General features: G+C 39.1%; 1 protein-coding gene across 1 annotated transcript; it reads left to right on the forward strand.

Annotated features, from left to right (window-relative positions):
• Positions 1-1,393: 1,393 nt before the first annotated feature.
• LOC143884543 (uncharacterized) lies at positions 1,394-16,222 on the forward strand. Its single transcript, XM_077388171.1, has 18 exons — positions 1,394-1,773; positions 2,254-2,320; positions 2,605-2,810; positions 2,887-2,953; positions 4,149-4,411; positions 4,482-4,548; positions 4,725-4,960; positions 5,040-5,106; positions 5,189-5,547; positions 5,621-5,684; positions 5,765-5,982; positions 6,107-6,518; positions 6,614-6,714; positions 6,882-6,925; positions 8,140-8,335; positions 11,292-11,436; positions 15,690-15,844; positions 15,978-16,222. The coding sequence occupies exons 2-18, from the start codon at positions 2,263-2,265 to the stop codon at positions 16,146-16,148; spliced, it is 2,829 nt and encodes a 942-aa protein (XP_077244286.1). The 5' UTR covers positions 1,394-1,773; positions 2,254-2,262; the 3' UTR covers positions 16,149-16,222.
• Positions 16,223-16,456: the final 234 nt, after the last annotated feature.

Below are 16,456 nucleotides of genomic sequence, written 5' to 3' on the forward strand. Positions count from 1 at the left end.
TTTTGTTAAGGTCCTGAGTGGGTCCCCCGCATGGGTATGAGACTGCGTGGAGCCAGCCTGGTATGGGACAAGTTTAAAAGCCCTTGCCTAACCAGTTCCATTAGCTCATAAAATTGTTGTATTGTGGGGCTCACTTCATAGGATGATCCAAGCCCTTCATTTATTGTGGCCAAACATAAATAGTTGTACCCTGTAAATCATCTGCATAGGATGATCCTCCTAACCCACGTATCTATAGAGGTTTCTATAATGTGCAGTCCCTGTATAGATAAGAAGGTTAGGATAGAATAATTTGAGAGTAGAGCCTATTTACATTTCTGTCCAACGAAAGAACAGTTTGGATCGTCCTATGAAGTGGCCCCATAGTAGTTGTAGTTTTGTTAAAAATATGGGAAGTGATATATCCGCCCATTTGATTACTAGGGACACCCAGCAGCAGTGTATATTACACTGCTGCTGGGTGTCCCTAGTAATCAAATGGGGGGAAAATATCACTTCCCAATCTGTACCTGGGCAAAATATAGGAATACATTTATGCATGGATTTTTTGTTTTCACTTAGCACACTTATACACACTGGTCTAGTGGTCTACACACACCTAAGCATGTGTGCAGATGTGTACATGCAATAACTAGTTTGAATTATAAGTGCAAAAGTTCCAACTTGTTGAGGTAGTTCCTTGGACAGGCTCCATTTAAGAACTGTGTTTACAACATCGCTTTATAGGTTCTTGCCAAACAAGAGTTTTCCTTAAAAAATTGCGTCAACGTGAAGAAACCCGACCCGACCCGAGATTTATCATGGGTAGGGCTGGGTTTGGGTCTCGTGGGTTTTCCGGAAAAAAACCCGACCCCACCCGACCCGAGATATTTCTTGGGTTGGGTTGGGTTCTTCAAAACCCGACCCGAGTTGCAGCCTTACTTCTCATTGGCTGCACATCACCATCATGTTTGACTTTTCAGCCATTATTAATGCATGATGGTGACGTGTAGCCAATAGGAGAGCCCTTTCACCTTTTTTTTGCAAGGGCTTCCTACCGTCTAGAATTCCTCTTATTGTAAATCCAAACCGAATTAGAGAGAGCTCAAAATTCTACACTCCAGTATCTTCAAAACCGAATTAGAGAGAGCTCAAAATTCTACACTCCAGTATCTTCAAAAAAGGGTCTGTACGTCACTACGGCCCATTCATATGATGATCCAAGCCGTTCATTTGTTGGGCCACAAAGTAAGAAGGTTATGCCCTAAAAATAGTACCATATCTATAGATCGGAGGGCTAGGATCATCCTATGGTAATGATTTTTTTGGGCAAAACCTATTTACGTTGTTTTCCAACAAATGAACGGTTTGGATCGTCATATATACGGCCACACACAATATAAAAGTGGTGGCCGGGGCCTAATATCAGTTCCCAGAATGAGAAATACACCCCTAATTTTGGTGCAGTTGTGGTAATATTAAAAAGAGTGTTTGGAACTACCCTGACACAATCGTGTGTTCAGGTCTTTTCGCAAAGAGGGCCTGCCTCAAGGTGGTACTCGCTCTAAAACAAGAAAATAGAGAGAATAGGGGGCGTAAAAATAACCTCGAGGTTCTTGTTTAGAAGAGAAACTTGGATTAGAAGTACCGAATTAACTATTCTCGACGCTCTTTCCAGTTTTCCGTCCAGATATAGAAACCCTAACATGACTTGAAATTTCCTTTATCATCCAAACCCTAAAACTCTCTCTCTCTCTCTCTCTCTCTCTCTCTCTCTCTCTACGAGTAGAAAAGGTGCGCTCTCTTGATTTTTTTTTGATGGATTTGATGTTTCGGAAATTTTCAGTAGTGTAGCTTAATTTTCATTTTCATTTTGACATTTTTTTTCCTGCCTTTTCCCTGCATTAGGTTCCAATTTTTATCAGTAGTTTCTTAAACCAGTCCATATACTTTAAACAGGGTAGATGAATTTTTCGCCCCCCTATAGGATTATGCGCCCCCTTGTTAACGTGAATTGTGGGCAAACTGTAACGCTTTTTGACGTCAAATCACGTTAAAAGGGGGGCGCATAGTCCTACAAGGGAGCGAAAAAATCATCGCCCTTAAACAGTAATGTGTTGTTTTACAAGTGTTTGGTTCGGGAACTCTTTGAAACAGAATTTTTGTTTTGTTTTGTTTTTGCAATTTTCATTCTTATGTTAAGGTCATCTTCCAAACCAAACTTTTTTAAAACCATTTTGTTGTTCTCAATCATATAGATTCTTTTGATTACAGGTAGATTCCATGGCTTCTGATTTGAATCTTCTTGATGATATTCTTCTTCAGCCTACCAATAATACAGGTCTGACTCTGCACCATTGGGGTTTATTTTTCTCCTGTCTATTGATATTGGCACTACCTGTTTTAATAATTGCACAAACTCAACTTGTCTTTTCTGTTTTAATCGGGTTCTTAGAGCTTTTTGGGGACTGTTATAATAACCTTTGACAGCTGGTTAAACAGTAAAAGACATGAGAAGTATTTTAATTATTAAAACATTGTAGTGCCAATATCAGTAACCTTTCTTTTTTACTCACTTTGTTATTTTCTGGCCGAATCGAACGGTTAATATTATATCAATGGCAGTTCGGGTGGCGGGTAAATTCAAACCAAAGGCCAAATCGCGACCCAAAAATGAACAGTCAATCACAACACATTCTGTTCCCTCTGATGCGGCACAATTTAAATTCTCGTCCTGTAATTCCTCTTCCACAATGCCATGTACTACTGCTCCCACAGACCCTTCACATTTGGATTTGCAGAAAGATCTTGGTGGAAAATCAGGAACAGATGTAATTATTTGATATTTTCTGAACCTTGTTGCTGTTTTGCTTGAGGTCTTTTAATAACTACATTGTTTGTTTTCAGGTAGATATGGTTTCTTCTTGCTTTGAATCACTCAATGACTTTCTTTTTCAGGACTCTGCCATCACGGGTCAGTAATAAGTCTCTAGTTAACTGGGGTTTTTTTTTTTTTTTTTGCCCCGCTTATGTTTACTGCTTTTGAGTTGCCAATGTGGGTTGTTAGCAGTCCAGGGAATCAGTGAATTCCAGCACAAGTTTAGTGCGCTCATTAGAAAAATGAAACACTAATATAATCATTTGACCACTTGATGTGAGATAATCCAGTCACGGGTACTATTCTCACTTAGGCCCTGTTTGTTTTGCATTTTGAGAACTAATTGTTAGTCCAAAACTGATTATTGACTCAAAATTAGACATAAATCTTGAGTCCAACAAACAATTTTGGACCCACAACTGGTTCTCAGAATCCAAATCCATTTTTTGAGGCCCTCTTGGAATATTAGATGCGGGAGCGTGTGGCACAATTCTGTTTTTTTTTAATGGCGCAATTATGTTTTTCTCTACTCTTATCTTGCTTATGCATCTGTCCACTACACTTTGGCATGAACTCGTGAAGGATGCACATGGAATTGCATTATGATATATATTTTTTTGAATAAGGCAGTTTTTATTAAAAAACAGAACCGAGATGGTCCTGAAGAGAAACAAAGAGAAGAGAAAAATTACAATAAGTCAAGGAGGAAGATGATCAAAACACTTTAAAACTGCCCTAAAAACACCTCCCTTGGCTAGGGAATCTGCTTCAGCATTAGCTGATCTCCTAACATGGTCAAACACAATAGAAGAACCCTGAACCAGATCCTCAATCTCCTCGAAAAAAGGCAAAAATCTCCAAGGGGGAATCGCTTTACCCGAAAGCCAGCGAATTACATTTAAGGAATCCCCTTCCACTATAATTTTGTCAAAAGCCGATCTATCCAAATACTTGATCCCGCTATGAACAGCTCTGACCTCTGCTTCATTTGAATCCGCTACTCCGATAGGACCCGATTAAGCCCAAAGAACTTCCCCTTTTTCATTTCTACATAAACCCCCAATTCCTGCTTCTCCAGGGTTACCAAGGGACGAACCATTGAAGTTAAGCTTCATTAGCCCATCTGAAGGAGGTTGCCAATATTGGATGATTTTCACTAATTGCATTATGATATTATTTATTTTTATCTTTCGAAAGTTATTGTTGGTAATGTTATTTTGCGATTGTTGTATCCATTACTGACTTTAATTTTGTAATCAATTCTTCATGATGCTTCTTCATGATGCTACAGAGTCTGTTTCAGCTCCACTTGATCCTCACACCCTTTCTTCTCAAAATGAAGAATTGGACACGCAATCAACTCATTCTGCCTTTCCACCCATTGCTTCTTTCGAGTCCTCAAACATCGGGACTTCCAACTTTTCACCAATGGACCTTTCTGTTCAATTTGTGACCCAAGAGTCTGTGGACCCCATAGATGCTCAACATTCAGAACCGGTTATCTTTGACAACAATGGAAATTCACAGACTGATGAAGGAAGATCAAGAATGGAGGTAAATACTAATAACTTCCACGACCAATTTCCTAATTGCCCGAAGTCTTATGAAGTTATTTTACTTTCAGGCTACAGACATGTTTTCTAGCTTGGAGTCTCTCAATGATTTTCTTTCTCAACCCACCACTGCTTCTGGTAAGTGATGGACTTTTTCCTATTGGAACATTTTTGCTTTATACACTTTGCTGTAATCTGTGGCTTATAGACTATGTTGGAAGTGAGGGCTGGGGGTGCATTTTAAGCGATGGCAAATGTCAGACTCAGTAGTAAGCACCTCGAAACACCATACTCAGTCATCTCCAATACTGCAGATAACATATCTCATCCATTGGATTCTCTATGCCATGAAGACGGATCGACTCTGCCAGTATTTCCTTCTATCAGCTCTTCAACAATCAGGTCTTGTAGTTCTGCACAAGTAGAACCTTGCTCAGAGCTCTTTGTTCCCCAAGAGTTGGTAGACCACTCAGAAGCTTCACATTCAGAATCTCCAGTATTAGAAAATGATGAAAATTTGCAGAGGGATGTAGGTATATCAGGAGCAGAGGTAAAAAGATTATCACTTGTGTGCCATTGGAAAAAAAAATTTGTTTGAACTTTTCTGATAATTTTTTGTCTCCTTTCAGGCAGTAGCACTATCTTCTAGCTTTGAATCTTTTGACGATATTTTTTTTCAGCACACCACCACCGTTAGTAAGTAATGAACTTAACCAATGGAATCTTTATTTTTTTTTTGGTTTTTCGGTGTTGAGGTGTGGGTATTTTTTCTGTACAGGCCAGGCAGTTGGTAAATTTCGGCCCAAGCCAATTGCTCGACCAAGAAACAAAAAAACAGTCTCAATTCCCTCTGCCCTTCCTGAATCTGTCGAGTCGGTTTCTCCCCCAGTTGATCCCCAGCTCCCTTCTTCTGAAGTTGAGGTCTTGGCGGGGAGCTCCGCTCATTCATCCTTTCCACTCTTTTCTTCTGTCGAATGCTTAACCACCAGTCCTTACAATTCTGCACCAATGGATCCCTCCTCTCAACTTATTGTGACACAAGGGACCCCAGGCCTGACATATACTCCACATTCAGAAGCTGATATCTTCAATACAAATGTAGATTTGTGTAGAAATAATGGAAGCTCAGGAAGAGAGGTAAAAGTTGTAACTTATCTCTCGCTTTCTGCCTTTTCCTGTACATGTTAGTAGAAATTTTGTTTGCTTTCAGGCAGCTATAGAGCTTCCAAGCTTGGGATCTCTTGATGAGATTGTTTTACAGCCAACTACCACTGGTAAGTATCAAGGCTCCACTGAGTAGAATTTCTCTCTTTTTTGTTTGCCATGTTTAGTTGTGGATCTATGTTGATCGCAGTTGAAGAATTCATCGAGGATTCAACTCCCTCCTTTCCACCTGATGCTTTTGTTGATTCATCAACCATGCACCCCTGTGATATCACACCAACAGTACCTCCCTTTCGACCTCTTGTGATCCAAGAGCCAGCGTACCATGATGAAGCTTCTAATTTGGAACCTGTAGACCCTGGCAGCAATGGCGAGTTGCCGACTGTTCCTGAAACATCGGGAAGAGAGGTAAAGTTTCATGATTTCCATCGTATGTATTTATTTCTTCTTCTTTTTATTGAGCAAACATAGTAATGATAGCTTGTTATTCTGATTTTTTTTCTTTCCCTGCTTTATGAGCCGGGCTTTTCAGAGGACCAACATTAGGAAAGGAAAAACTTCGACGGGATCTAAGGAGACAGGAAAGGCTCAGCCCCAGACGGTTAAAGAAATTTCTCAAGGGGTGGAAGAGATTGAAGCTCGTAGATCATCAAGACAACTGAGAAAAAGGGCGGCTATTCATGCTCCCGCTGATGAAATAGAAAATGGGGCGGATGAAGCCTCTAATAATTCTATGATGGATGGAGATTATGGCATTAATGAGGATTATAGGGGTGAAGATCCACCCGAGCAAAAGCGGGCACCAAGAAAACCCAAGAGGCCTGCAGCTGAAAATGAGAAACCAGTTCGGAGGCGTAAAAAGGTATCTGAAGAACCCGATCCAGTAATTAAGCAATCCCCTCCAAAGAAGTTTCGTCATTCATGTCGACGAAACAGAAGGCAAGGTACCTCCATTTACAGGCTTTGAGTTTTGTTAAACTGATTCTTTCTCTTTTGGTGTAGTAAAGGTCTAACCGTCTAATATCAATTATTTTGCTAGTGGACAAGGTTTTACTTGAAACCCCTGAGGAAGAGATTGACCCCAGAAAGTTGATGATGAAAGACCTAATCATTCTTGCAGAGATTAAGGAACGAAAAACGGTGCATATTCTACTTATATAATTTGATAAAATTGTATAGAGGAATAGCCATGTTTCTGTGCCGCACCTTTCTTTCTTTATTTTGTCTGCACAAGTCAGTTCTAGCTGAATTGCTTGTGGAATTGTATTGCTAATTTCCTTCCTGACAATACTGGTCCTCATCTGCAGAACAAAGAAGCAGCGGCTTTGAAGAAGTCTTTTCCTAATCAAAGGTAGTGAGTTCGTATACACAATAACTGCCATATTGAATAACTTTTCATTTGCAATATTTTTTTGTTTCTTTAACTTTTATCTGCATTTCTTGTATACATTGGAAAACTGGAATAGTATGCAATACTTTTTTGTTGCTTTAATCTTTATCTGCATCTCTTGGATACATTGGAAAACTGGAATAGTTTTGGGATAGATAATTGAAAATGGTGTCCTTTAAGTTTCCTGACCATTTACTCCAAGAATAATAAATGAAAATGGCCACACAGATTATTGAAAAAAAAAAATGGACACACAAATGAAATTCCTGCTTTATGGAACAGTTTCCATAAGGTTCGGTGAGTAGTGGTGTCTGATTTTATTTGTGTAGCTGATTTGGGATACTCCTAGTTAGTGTTAATAATTGATCTAGAATTCAGTTATGCCGAAAAGATCAATTCTTCGTGGCAAGATGTTCTCTTCACATTCATTGCACAAGTGATTGATACTGAGTTTAATTAGTGACTCAATGTAATATTTTCCTTCTTTATGTATTTGACTGTGAATATTCAGGAGCTAAGACCATCTGAACGGGTCGCCATGCATAAACTGAACCAATACTTGGGATAAGCATGAAATTTAAACCTTCAGAAATATAGATGCACCCAATACACCGAAACCCATTCCCTAGAGAAATAAAGAATGTTTCAACATAAACAACAACAAAAACTAGAGCAAGCATGTAACTGAACTGATTTTCTTCAGTTATACAGGTATATGCTCAATTTGTGTTGGTTCTCTAAAGAAGCAAAAATGAATCAAGGCATTTGAAAGTAAAAGAATAAAATCTTCATATAACCTGTCCCGCTAACTGAAAAATTTTACTAATATTTTAAGATACTTTTGTTTGTGTAATGCTGTTTCCTAAAAAATAAAGAGGAAGAAGTCATTCATTGCCTGCCCATAACCATGGTGATGTGTTCCATAAGTACAAATTTCTGTGTATAAAATTAGGTTTATGTATGAGAAGGAATTAACGTTTAGCAACAGTTTTTTCTAAGAACATCATACAGATACTCATTTACATTTTCAACTGATATTTTTGTAGAACTATTATTGTGAGGGGAAAAGTTCTGAACCTGGTTCCTGGTTGCTTTTTAATCAGTCAGGAAAATAAACTATGACCCTGAGGAGAGAAATTTGACTCTGCAATCCCTTATCTTGATTTCATTTGCAGTGCTAATAATTCCTTTGCCAACAATACCCTTTTTGATGATGATGATCCCTTAGCTTCGACACATGGTGTAAACCCTGATGGTGATCAAGAAAATCCTAGGGTGGAACCAAGTTGTACGAAACTGAATTATCACTCCTTCATGGTTAGGACACCGAAGGAGAGATGGTCCAAATCTGACACAGAACTATTATACAAGGTACTTTTATGAATGATTATTTTCTGTTGCATTTTTATTTTTATATTTATGTAAAGGTATCATTATTATTTTTTGAATGTCATGTAATATTATCATGATATTCTGAAATAAAGTGTTTGTGACTCTTCTCGTTTCTGTGTGTTCTCTTCTGTATTGCTCCGACCACCTCGGTTGCGGGCCCTGGTCTTATTTAATAAAATTCTTGCAATTTCAAAAATAAGATATTCTGAAATGAAGTTCGAACTAAAATATGGACACAAAGTCACTAGTGGCTGTTAGAAAAGAAACGGTTAAATAGTAACTTATTAAAGAAATTAAATACTCAATTGATTTACTTTCGTACTTTAGGCCCTTCCATGCTTCTCCCTTTGTTTGAGTAATAACAAAAAATTAACAATTTTCAAGCACCGGGTTTGACCACAAGATGGGAAAGGAATATAAAGAGAGGCTATGAACACAATACAAAGAAATAACAAGAAGGAAAAAGAAAAAAAAAAAGACTAGGTCAAGTCAAGTCTGCTTTCAAAAATAAAAAATAAAATAAACAACAACTAAGTCAAGTGGAAGCATATTTCCCATCTCTCAACCCCTTATTTTGCTAAAGAATCTGCCATCCTGTTAGTGCTTATAGGCATACAAGTATCGAACGAAAAAACCTCTCTACTCAAATATCTGATTTGAAGTGATGTTAGCCAATTTTTAAGGATCTGGTTTGAGCTTTGATGCCCATATGATGGCGTTAGAAGAATCTCCCTCAACCTATCCTTGGGCAACAACAGAGTTTTCGAGAACAAGATGATGCCCATGTCCTCTTTACGGTCGAAGATCAAGTTGCTGGTTGCAAATTGGGCTATTTGCATTAAAGAATTTTGGAGTGTTCCTGCTATGAATATCTAATGGAATTGGGAGGAGTTTCTATGGAGTAGGATCCACATGAGAAAGGTTAGTGCAAGATGGATTCCTCCTCCGGCTGAACTTCATCAAACTTAACTTTGGCGGGTGCCCTTTGGGCAACTAGGGCCATCATGTATGGGGGGAATTTTCAGATATGCTAATGGATAAATCATTCTATCCTTTGCAGGGCTGTTAGGTAGGGAAGATTATAATGAAATAAAAGTCTGTGCCCTCCTTACGGATTTATGTCTCCTTCTTCAAACACTTTAGAAGAACGCTCATGGTCAAGGGGGGCTCAACTAATGTTGTCGATTGGACCAAAGATCCTAGGACCATGGAGGCCTATGACCTTTATTGATGAAATGGCAAACATATGCTAGGATATTGAGATCTCCTTTTGCCACATCCCTAGAAGTGTCATGTGCCTCCCCTCCCCTTTGTAGGAAGACTCCTCACCAGCAATGCCTATTGAACCTTGATTCACGAAATCGATGCGGCTAAAAAACCTCAATCCACGAAATTGACTCGGTGGCCATCCTGTTAGATGCCACCTCATATCGATTCGTCCATGTAAGCATCTTCTTTAACCTCCATCATGCAAACTTCCCCAACGAACAGAACCTTCTTATGCCCACTGATGCCAACAAGCAGATTATCTTGCTCGATAAACACTGCTGCACAGAAGAAAGTACCCCCTACACGAAGCCTAGAGAAAGAGGAGGCCACTCCTGAGGCTCGGAGGCATTTCGATTCGAGCTTAAGAAACCCGGTAGATTATGATCGAGACGCCTCTGTGGCTTGGGTCCCACTCGTGCAGGGCTCCGATACCCTAAAGGGAGGATATCCTCTGATGCCCACTGATGCCAACAAACAGATTAACTTGCTTGATAAACACCGCTGCACAGAAGAAAGTACCCTCTACATGAAGCCTAGAGAAAGTGAAGGCCACTCCAGAGGCTCGGAGGCATTCCAGAGGCTCGGAGGCATTTCGATTCGATCTTAAGAAACCCGTTGCGGTAGATTAGGATCGAGACGCCTCTGTGGCTTGGGTTCCACTCGTGCAGGGCTCCGATACCCTAAAGGGAGGATATACCAACCTTGCAAAACTTCCTTGAACCAGCCACATTATTTCTTGGGTAAGGGTTCTCCCTTGCTTCAAGTTCTACTCTAGCTCAGATTTCAATAGGTGCTAGAAGGGATATGCTTTGGCTCAGAGAGGGTGGAGTCCGTAACCCCTAAATGGCCTCCACCTGACCATGGTTGTCCCCAATTAAATTTCATCCGTTCTACCCTTCGTAACCCTGGGCCGACATGGGTTGGTGGCCTGCTTAGAGATGAGGATGGATTGACTAGATAAGCTTATTCGGGATCCATTGGGGTTAAGGATTCTAATAAAAAAGAAGTGAGCTGTTCTTCGGGGCATTAAGATCATTGACAGCAACGTTTTATGGAGGGAGACTCCCTCTATGTAATTAGATGGATGGACGATAGCCGGTCTCATCCGTGGAGGTTTGCGGAGTTGATTGACGAGATTCACATCCGTGTCGAGGGAGATTTTCTCATTTTTTGTTCTTTTTTCTTGAATTGTAGTTTCTGTCTTTTCGACCATCTCGGTTCTGAGGTCTTCCTCCTTTTTAAATAAAATCTGCACCATTTCAGAAAAAAAAAACGGCCATATAAGGCATCCTGTTGCTGTTTTTTCACACTTAGTCAAAATGCACACATGGCTTATTTTTGCATATCCTTTTCCCATTAATGGGCACACATGGCATATTTTTGCATAACTCGTTCCCATTAATGGCCACGATGTTGCTTGTTAGAAAAGATTTTTCCTTTAAGAAATAATTGAGTTTACATGCCAAATACTTGGCAAGCTGATAATCAAGTCGACTTGTCTCAGTTCAAATTGAGTAGGTGATTTTCTAAATGCTGCTGCAAAAGGTAAGTTTAAAAAAACAGTCAACAATCTTATGTGGCAACCTTTCACACTATATTCTATAAGCGATGACTGAAATTTGTGGTTTTAAACATGGTTCCTATTCTGATTAAATCATTGGTTCAGGCTATTCGACAGTTTGGAACAGATTTTGCAATGATACAACAGCTATTCCCTGGTCGAACACGCCATCAAGTGAAATTAAAATATAAGGCAGAAGAGCGCAAACATCCTTTGGAGGTTGCTGATGCTTTAATTCATCGTTCCAAAGGTACTATCCGCCTGTGACAATTATCTTCTAATAATCTTTGCACTTTTCTTTTGAGGTGTGAATGCTCAGATTCCACTTATGTGAATATTGTACACATTCAGATGCTTTACTTAGTTCCTGTACATGTTAATTTGCTAATATTTTGAAACCAGACTTCGAAATCTGGGTGGATTTGACCACTTTAGTAATTAGCAGCAACGGGAAAAAAAGGCTAGAGCTAACAGTTGCCTTGTCTTTTTACAAACATGAAGCAGGATATTGTTGGGGAAACACAGATTGGCCGCAATGGATAACTCCCCCCTCCCCCCCCCCTTTCTATCTATGAATCAAGAAACTAGCGAAGAACAAGAAACCACAAAGCACAAAAATAGCAATCCACCACACAAATCAAGAACACACGATTTTAATGTGGAAAACCCTCCGATGTGAATGGAAAAACCACGGGACAAACTCCGAAAGAAATCCACTAAGGAAAGAGAAATACAAGTCTTTCTTCTCAAGTTTTCCCAAAACTTGAGGCATACACCAAGAATAGAAGATAAACAATAAAATCTTGGAGGAAATACGGGTTACCTCACCAAACCCTTCCAAAAGAATGCTTTCACACCTCAAAGAACCAAGCGTGAGAGATCTTCTTCTTCTCCAAGAACCACTCCAAAACCCTAGGTTTTGGCTTCTTCTTACCTCTTCTTTCTTGCCAAAACAAAGACTTCAACCTTCAATGGGTTAGGGTTCCAAACCCTCTTGGCTTCTTCTTCCCAAAAGCAAACCCTAGAGATCACACCACAAGAAAAAAACCCTTTTTTCTTTTTTTCTTCTCTCCTCTCTCCTCGTTTTTTTCCTTTATTTTTCCGTTAAACCCCCCTCACGACTCTCTCTGTTTTTAAGAGAGTTGCGTGTTGGGAGGGGGGCCTACATGGGGATGGAACCCACAACATATATGTTAATTATAATCTACGAAAATATGATTAACTAAGACATCAGGTAATCTCATGGAAGTTACAATAGGTTAATATTTTCTGTTGTGTTATTATTACTGTGCAATTTTGTTTTTTTGGTAAGCAACTAGTTTCTCCTTTATTGGCAGCTGGCTCTGTCAAGTTTTAAAATTTGTTTCAGAACTTTCTTACTAATTTTCAATTTTTAGCATTTATCTTGTTTATTCATTATTATATACAATGGGTAAAGTTTAATGTCTTTCTATCAATCATGATACTTTTTCCAATACAGTGTTCCTTTATAAACTAATAGTAAATAATAATACATTTTTTATACAATCACATCACTGTATAGATGTGTCAACCTTCCAAACTTTATGGTTCCATGTCTAAGAACTTTGTTCATTTCCCTGTCTAATTGACATGCATGTTAAAGGGAGCACAGGAAGTGACATGGCTTTTATATCTAGATTAGCTTAGTGTTAAGATTTTTTGTTTAACTATTTACTCAGAAGTTTGTCTAAAATTGACATGCCTATAGTTACATGAAAACTTAAGGATTCCATCCCGGCTCTACAATCCAATGATTCCTAAACCTCTTATTTATTTAGTTCTTTTTACGCTACTTATGGATGAGCTTACGGAGGGTATCCATGATGAGGTGCCGTGGTGTATGTTATTTGCAGATGACATAGTATTAATCGACGAAACCAAAGCAGGAGTAAATGCTAAATTAGAGTTATGAAGAACTACTTTGGAATCCAAAGGTTTTAGACTGAGTAGGACTAAGACATAATATATGGAATGCAACTTTAGTAATGCAAGGAGGCGGGACGAGGATGTAGTAAATATGACTGGACAGGAGGTACCGAAGAGGGATATCTTTCGCTATCTTGGTTCAATGCTACATAAGGAAGGAGAGACTGAAGAGGATGTTAACCATAGAATAAGAGCAGGTTGGTTGAAGTGGAAGCTTGCCTCAGGAGTTTTGTGCGACCGTAAAATCCCTACCAAGTTGAAGGGAAAGTTTTATAAGACAACTGTGAGGCCAGCTATGTTGTACGGCTCAGAATGTTGGGCCACCAAGAAGCAGCATGTGCATAAGATGAGTGTAGCGGAGATGCGAATGCTTAGATGGATGTGCGGCCACACAAGGTTAGATAGAATTAACAATGAAGATATTCGTAAAAAGGTGGGGGTGGCACCAATTGAGGAGATGAGAGAGAGCACCGTTTAAGATGGTTTGGACATATCCAACGTAAGCCTTTGGATGCTCCTGTGAGAAGATGCGACTCGTGCCAAATTGATGGAATCAAAAGAGATAGGGGCAAACCGAAACCAACTGGGGTAGAAACAGTGAGGAAGGACTTGATAACTAGGAACATAACAGAGAACATGACCTTGGATATGATAGAATGGAAGAAAATGATCCACGTAGAAGAACCCAACTAGAACCAGGATTAGAGCCGGGTAGATTCCTCTGACCTTCTTCATGAAATAATTCTAAAGGATTCATTTAGCCAACCCCAACTAGATTGGGACAAAGGTTAGGGTTGCCCACATCAACCCGACCCGAAAATAGCATGGGTCGGGTTCAAAGGAGATGGGTCTTGGGCTGGGTCGGGTTTTAAAATCGAAAACCCTAGTTATTCTCGAGTAGGGTCGGGTTTAACGGCGAAAAACCCGAGAAACCCAAACTATTTCCTTTTTCATCGATTTTATAATTCGTACAAAATGATGATGATAAGCTAGAAAATAGGAAGCGATTTTATTCATGCGTCAAAATCCCTCCTTTCTCACGATTCTCACATCTCTCTCTCTCTCTCTCTAGTTTTTAGTCCGTGGGATTTATGAGATCTTTCAACTTCGCAAAAAATGGCGGCCACACAGATCAAACCATAACCCCTTCCGATGATTCTAGTTCTCTCTGATTTCCCCGCATTTTTGGTTTATATTTCTGCCAGTACCTTAGAATAGTATTGGTGTTTTGATCAGGAACCCCCATTCTGCTTGGGAAAATTTTGTACATAACTGATCATGTATGCTTATCTTCCTCGGTTTTTAATGCTTGGTTCTTTTTCCCATTTCCTGGGCAAATTTTTTTACATAACTGTTAATGTGTAGGTATCTTTCTCGGTTCTTAATGCTTGGTTCATGTATCATCCTCTATCATTGTAGTTGCTATAATTGCAGGGTAACCTCTGCCTTAGTCAGTTCTTAATGCTTGGTTCATGCACTTATATTCCATTAACTTTATTTTTTGTATTGCAGCTGCTGTAAGTGTAAATGCATAACTTTTCATCTCTGAAGATATTTATGGATCCATATAGAGACAATAGAAGTGATGTCAGAATATCATATAATGTTACTCGTTTCTTAGTGCTTGCAAGAGAACCAATTATTTCTTGCATTGATGTAATACTAAAGGTAAACCATTGAGATTTAATACTAAAAAAGAAAACATACATGTTGTTGGCTTTGCAGCTTGCAGTATTGTGGGATATTCACATCAACTGAAAAATCTAAGTACCTTTCATGTACTTGTACATTTGTAAAATCAAGGGACCTTGTAAAAATAAAAAAACATCATCGAGAATTTGAAAAAACCTGACCCGGCCCGAACAAACCTGAGAAACTATCTTGGGTAGGGCCGGGTTTATGAATCTTGGGTTTTTCCCAAAAAAACCCGACCCGAGATGTTTTCTTGGGTAGGGTAGGGTAGGGTATTGGAAAACCCGACCCGCCTGACCCGAGTTGCAACCCTAACAAAGGCTTTGTTGAGTTGAGTTGAGTCTCTGGCTATACAGGACCCCTACCAGCTCATTAATAGTAACGATTTTATATTTGTTATTACTTGCAACCTTATCTATCTTGAATTTTATTGAGGAAGGTTCTTGGATTAGTACAATTTATATTAGTCAGTATCATCTTGTTCAAATTGTGTTGGCTGTGATAAGAAATCATCCACTGAATTGGCTTCATTCTGATAAGCAATTATATGGTCCAAGAAGTGTAGGAAACAACACTTTTCTAGGATGGTAAAACAGAATCCTATCAGATGTATGCATTTTATGGGTTATATTGTAAGCGTTTATCGAGTACTTACTCTTACCAGCTTGTAGTAATGCATGTACATCTCCCATGGCAGATAGAGGGATATTAAGAAAGCATATACTTCTTTGACCTGAATGTAATGGGTTCCCTTGAACTCCCACCACCGGTCTAATGAGACTTTTAGACTGCAAATTTCGCTTACAATATTTCTGAGAGTCGGAATGTTCGCTCCCTTAACTTAATTCCATATTTTTCTTTCAGATCATTCTCATTTTGAAATGGTGATTGAAAGGCTGAAAGCTCAGGCAGAGCAAAATTCTAACAGAGACACGGGATCACCTGATGCAACTGGTGAAGATGAACGAAATTCTAATGAAGGACACACGGAATTGTCTAATGCGAACGGTGAAAATGAGGTGAATCTCAAAATCAATGTGCATGTCAACGCATCTCATTCAAATTCTACTATTCTGGCCATTTGGTTAAAACTTCAATGCCTCCAGTTGTTAATCACTTATTAATCTCATTTTGGTATTCCCTCATGAACAGGAAGAAGTGGCTGAGGGGAAAGAGGAAGAAATGGCAAAAAATTTGGAACCTGAGGTTCGTAGTCATGATGGGTCACAAGAAAATCAATATATCTATGAATGGAGTAATAATGCTAGTCCCAGTGCTGCTTCCCCCCAAGATATAGGTAAAGATTATTGTAGCTTATTCTGAACTAACCCATATTTAACTATTATTGTAACAATTTTTAGGGCAGGACCCATCTATACTAGGATCTTCCAGACGAATATTTGGGATCATCAAGTAGATGAGCCCCACCTATACTTTTACTTGCTCAAAATACAATATATATATATATATATATATATATTGGTAAAATATGTGCAGGGTGCGGAACTTTCAATGATCTCAGTACTTGATCTTGATACGGATGGGCCATGAATTTTGCTCCATGGCCAATCCATAGCAAGGCTTAGGAAATAATTGCCTCTGATCATTGCGAAAGTGAACTCCACTCATAC

This window comes from Tasmannia lanceolata, unplaced genomic scaffold (assembly GCF_043159265.1).
Source record: "Tasmannia lanceolata isolate RefF3 unplaced genomic scaffold, GAP_Taslan_0.1 ptg000008l, whole genome shotgun sequence".
In the NCBI taxonomy this organism is placed as follows: Eukaryota; Viridiplantae; Streptophyta; class Magnoliopsida; order Canellales; family Winteraceae; genus Tasmannia; species Tasmannia lanceolata.

What these genes read in the sequence shown, in the direction of transcription:
- LOC143884543 (XM_077388171.1), top strand. Translation starts at nt 2,263, where the DNA reads ATGGCTTCTGATTTGAATCTTCTTGATGATATTCTTCTTCAGCCTACC. An exon ending in TCAACCCACCACTGCTTCTG is followed by an intron (nt 4,549 to 4,724) that starts GTAAGTGATGGA and finishes CCAATACTGCAG; the next exon opens with ATAACATATCTCATCCATTG. An exon ending in AGATTAAGGAACGAAAAACG is followed by an intron (nt 6,715 to 6,881) that starts GTGCATATTCTA and finishes CCTCATCTGCAG; the next exon opens with AACAAAGAAGCAGCGGCTTT.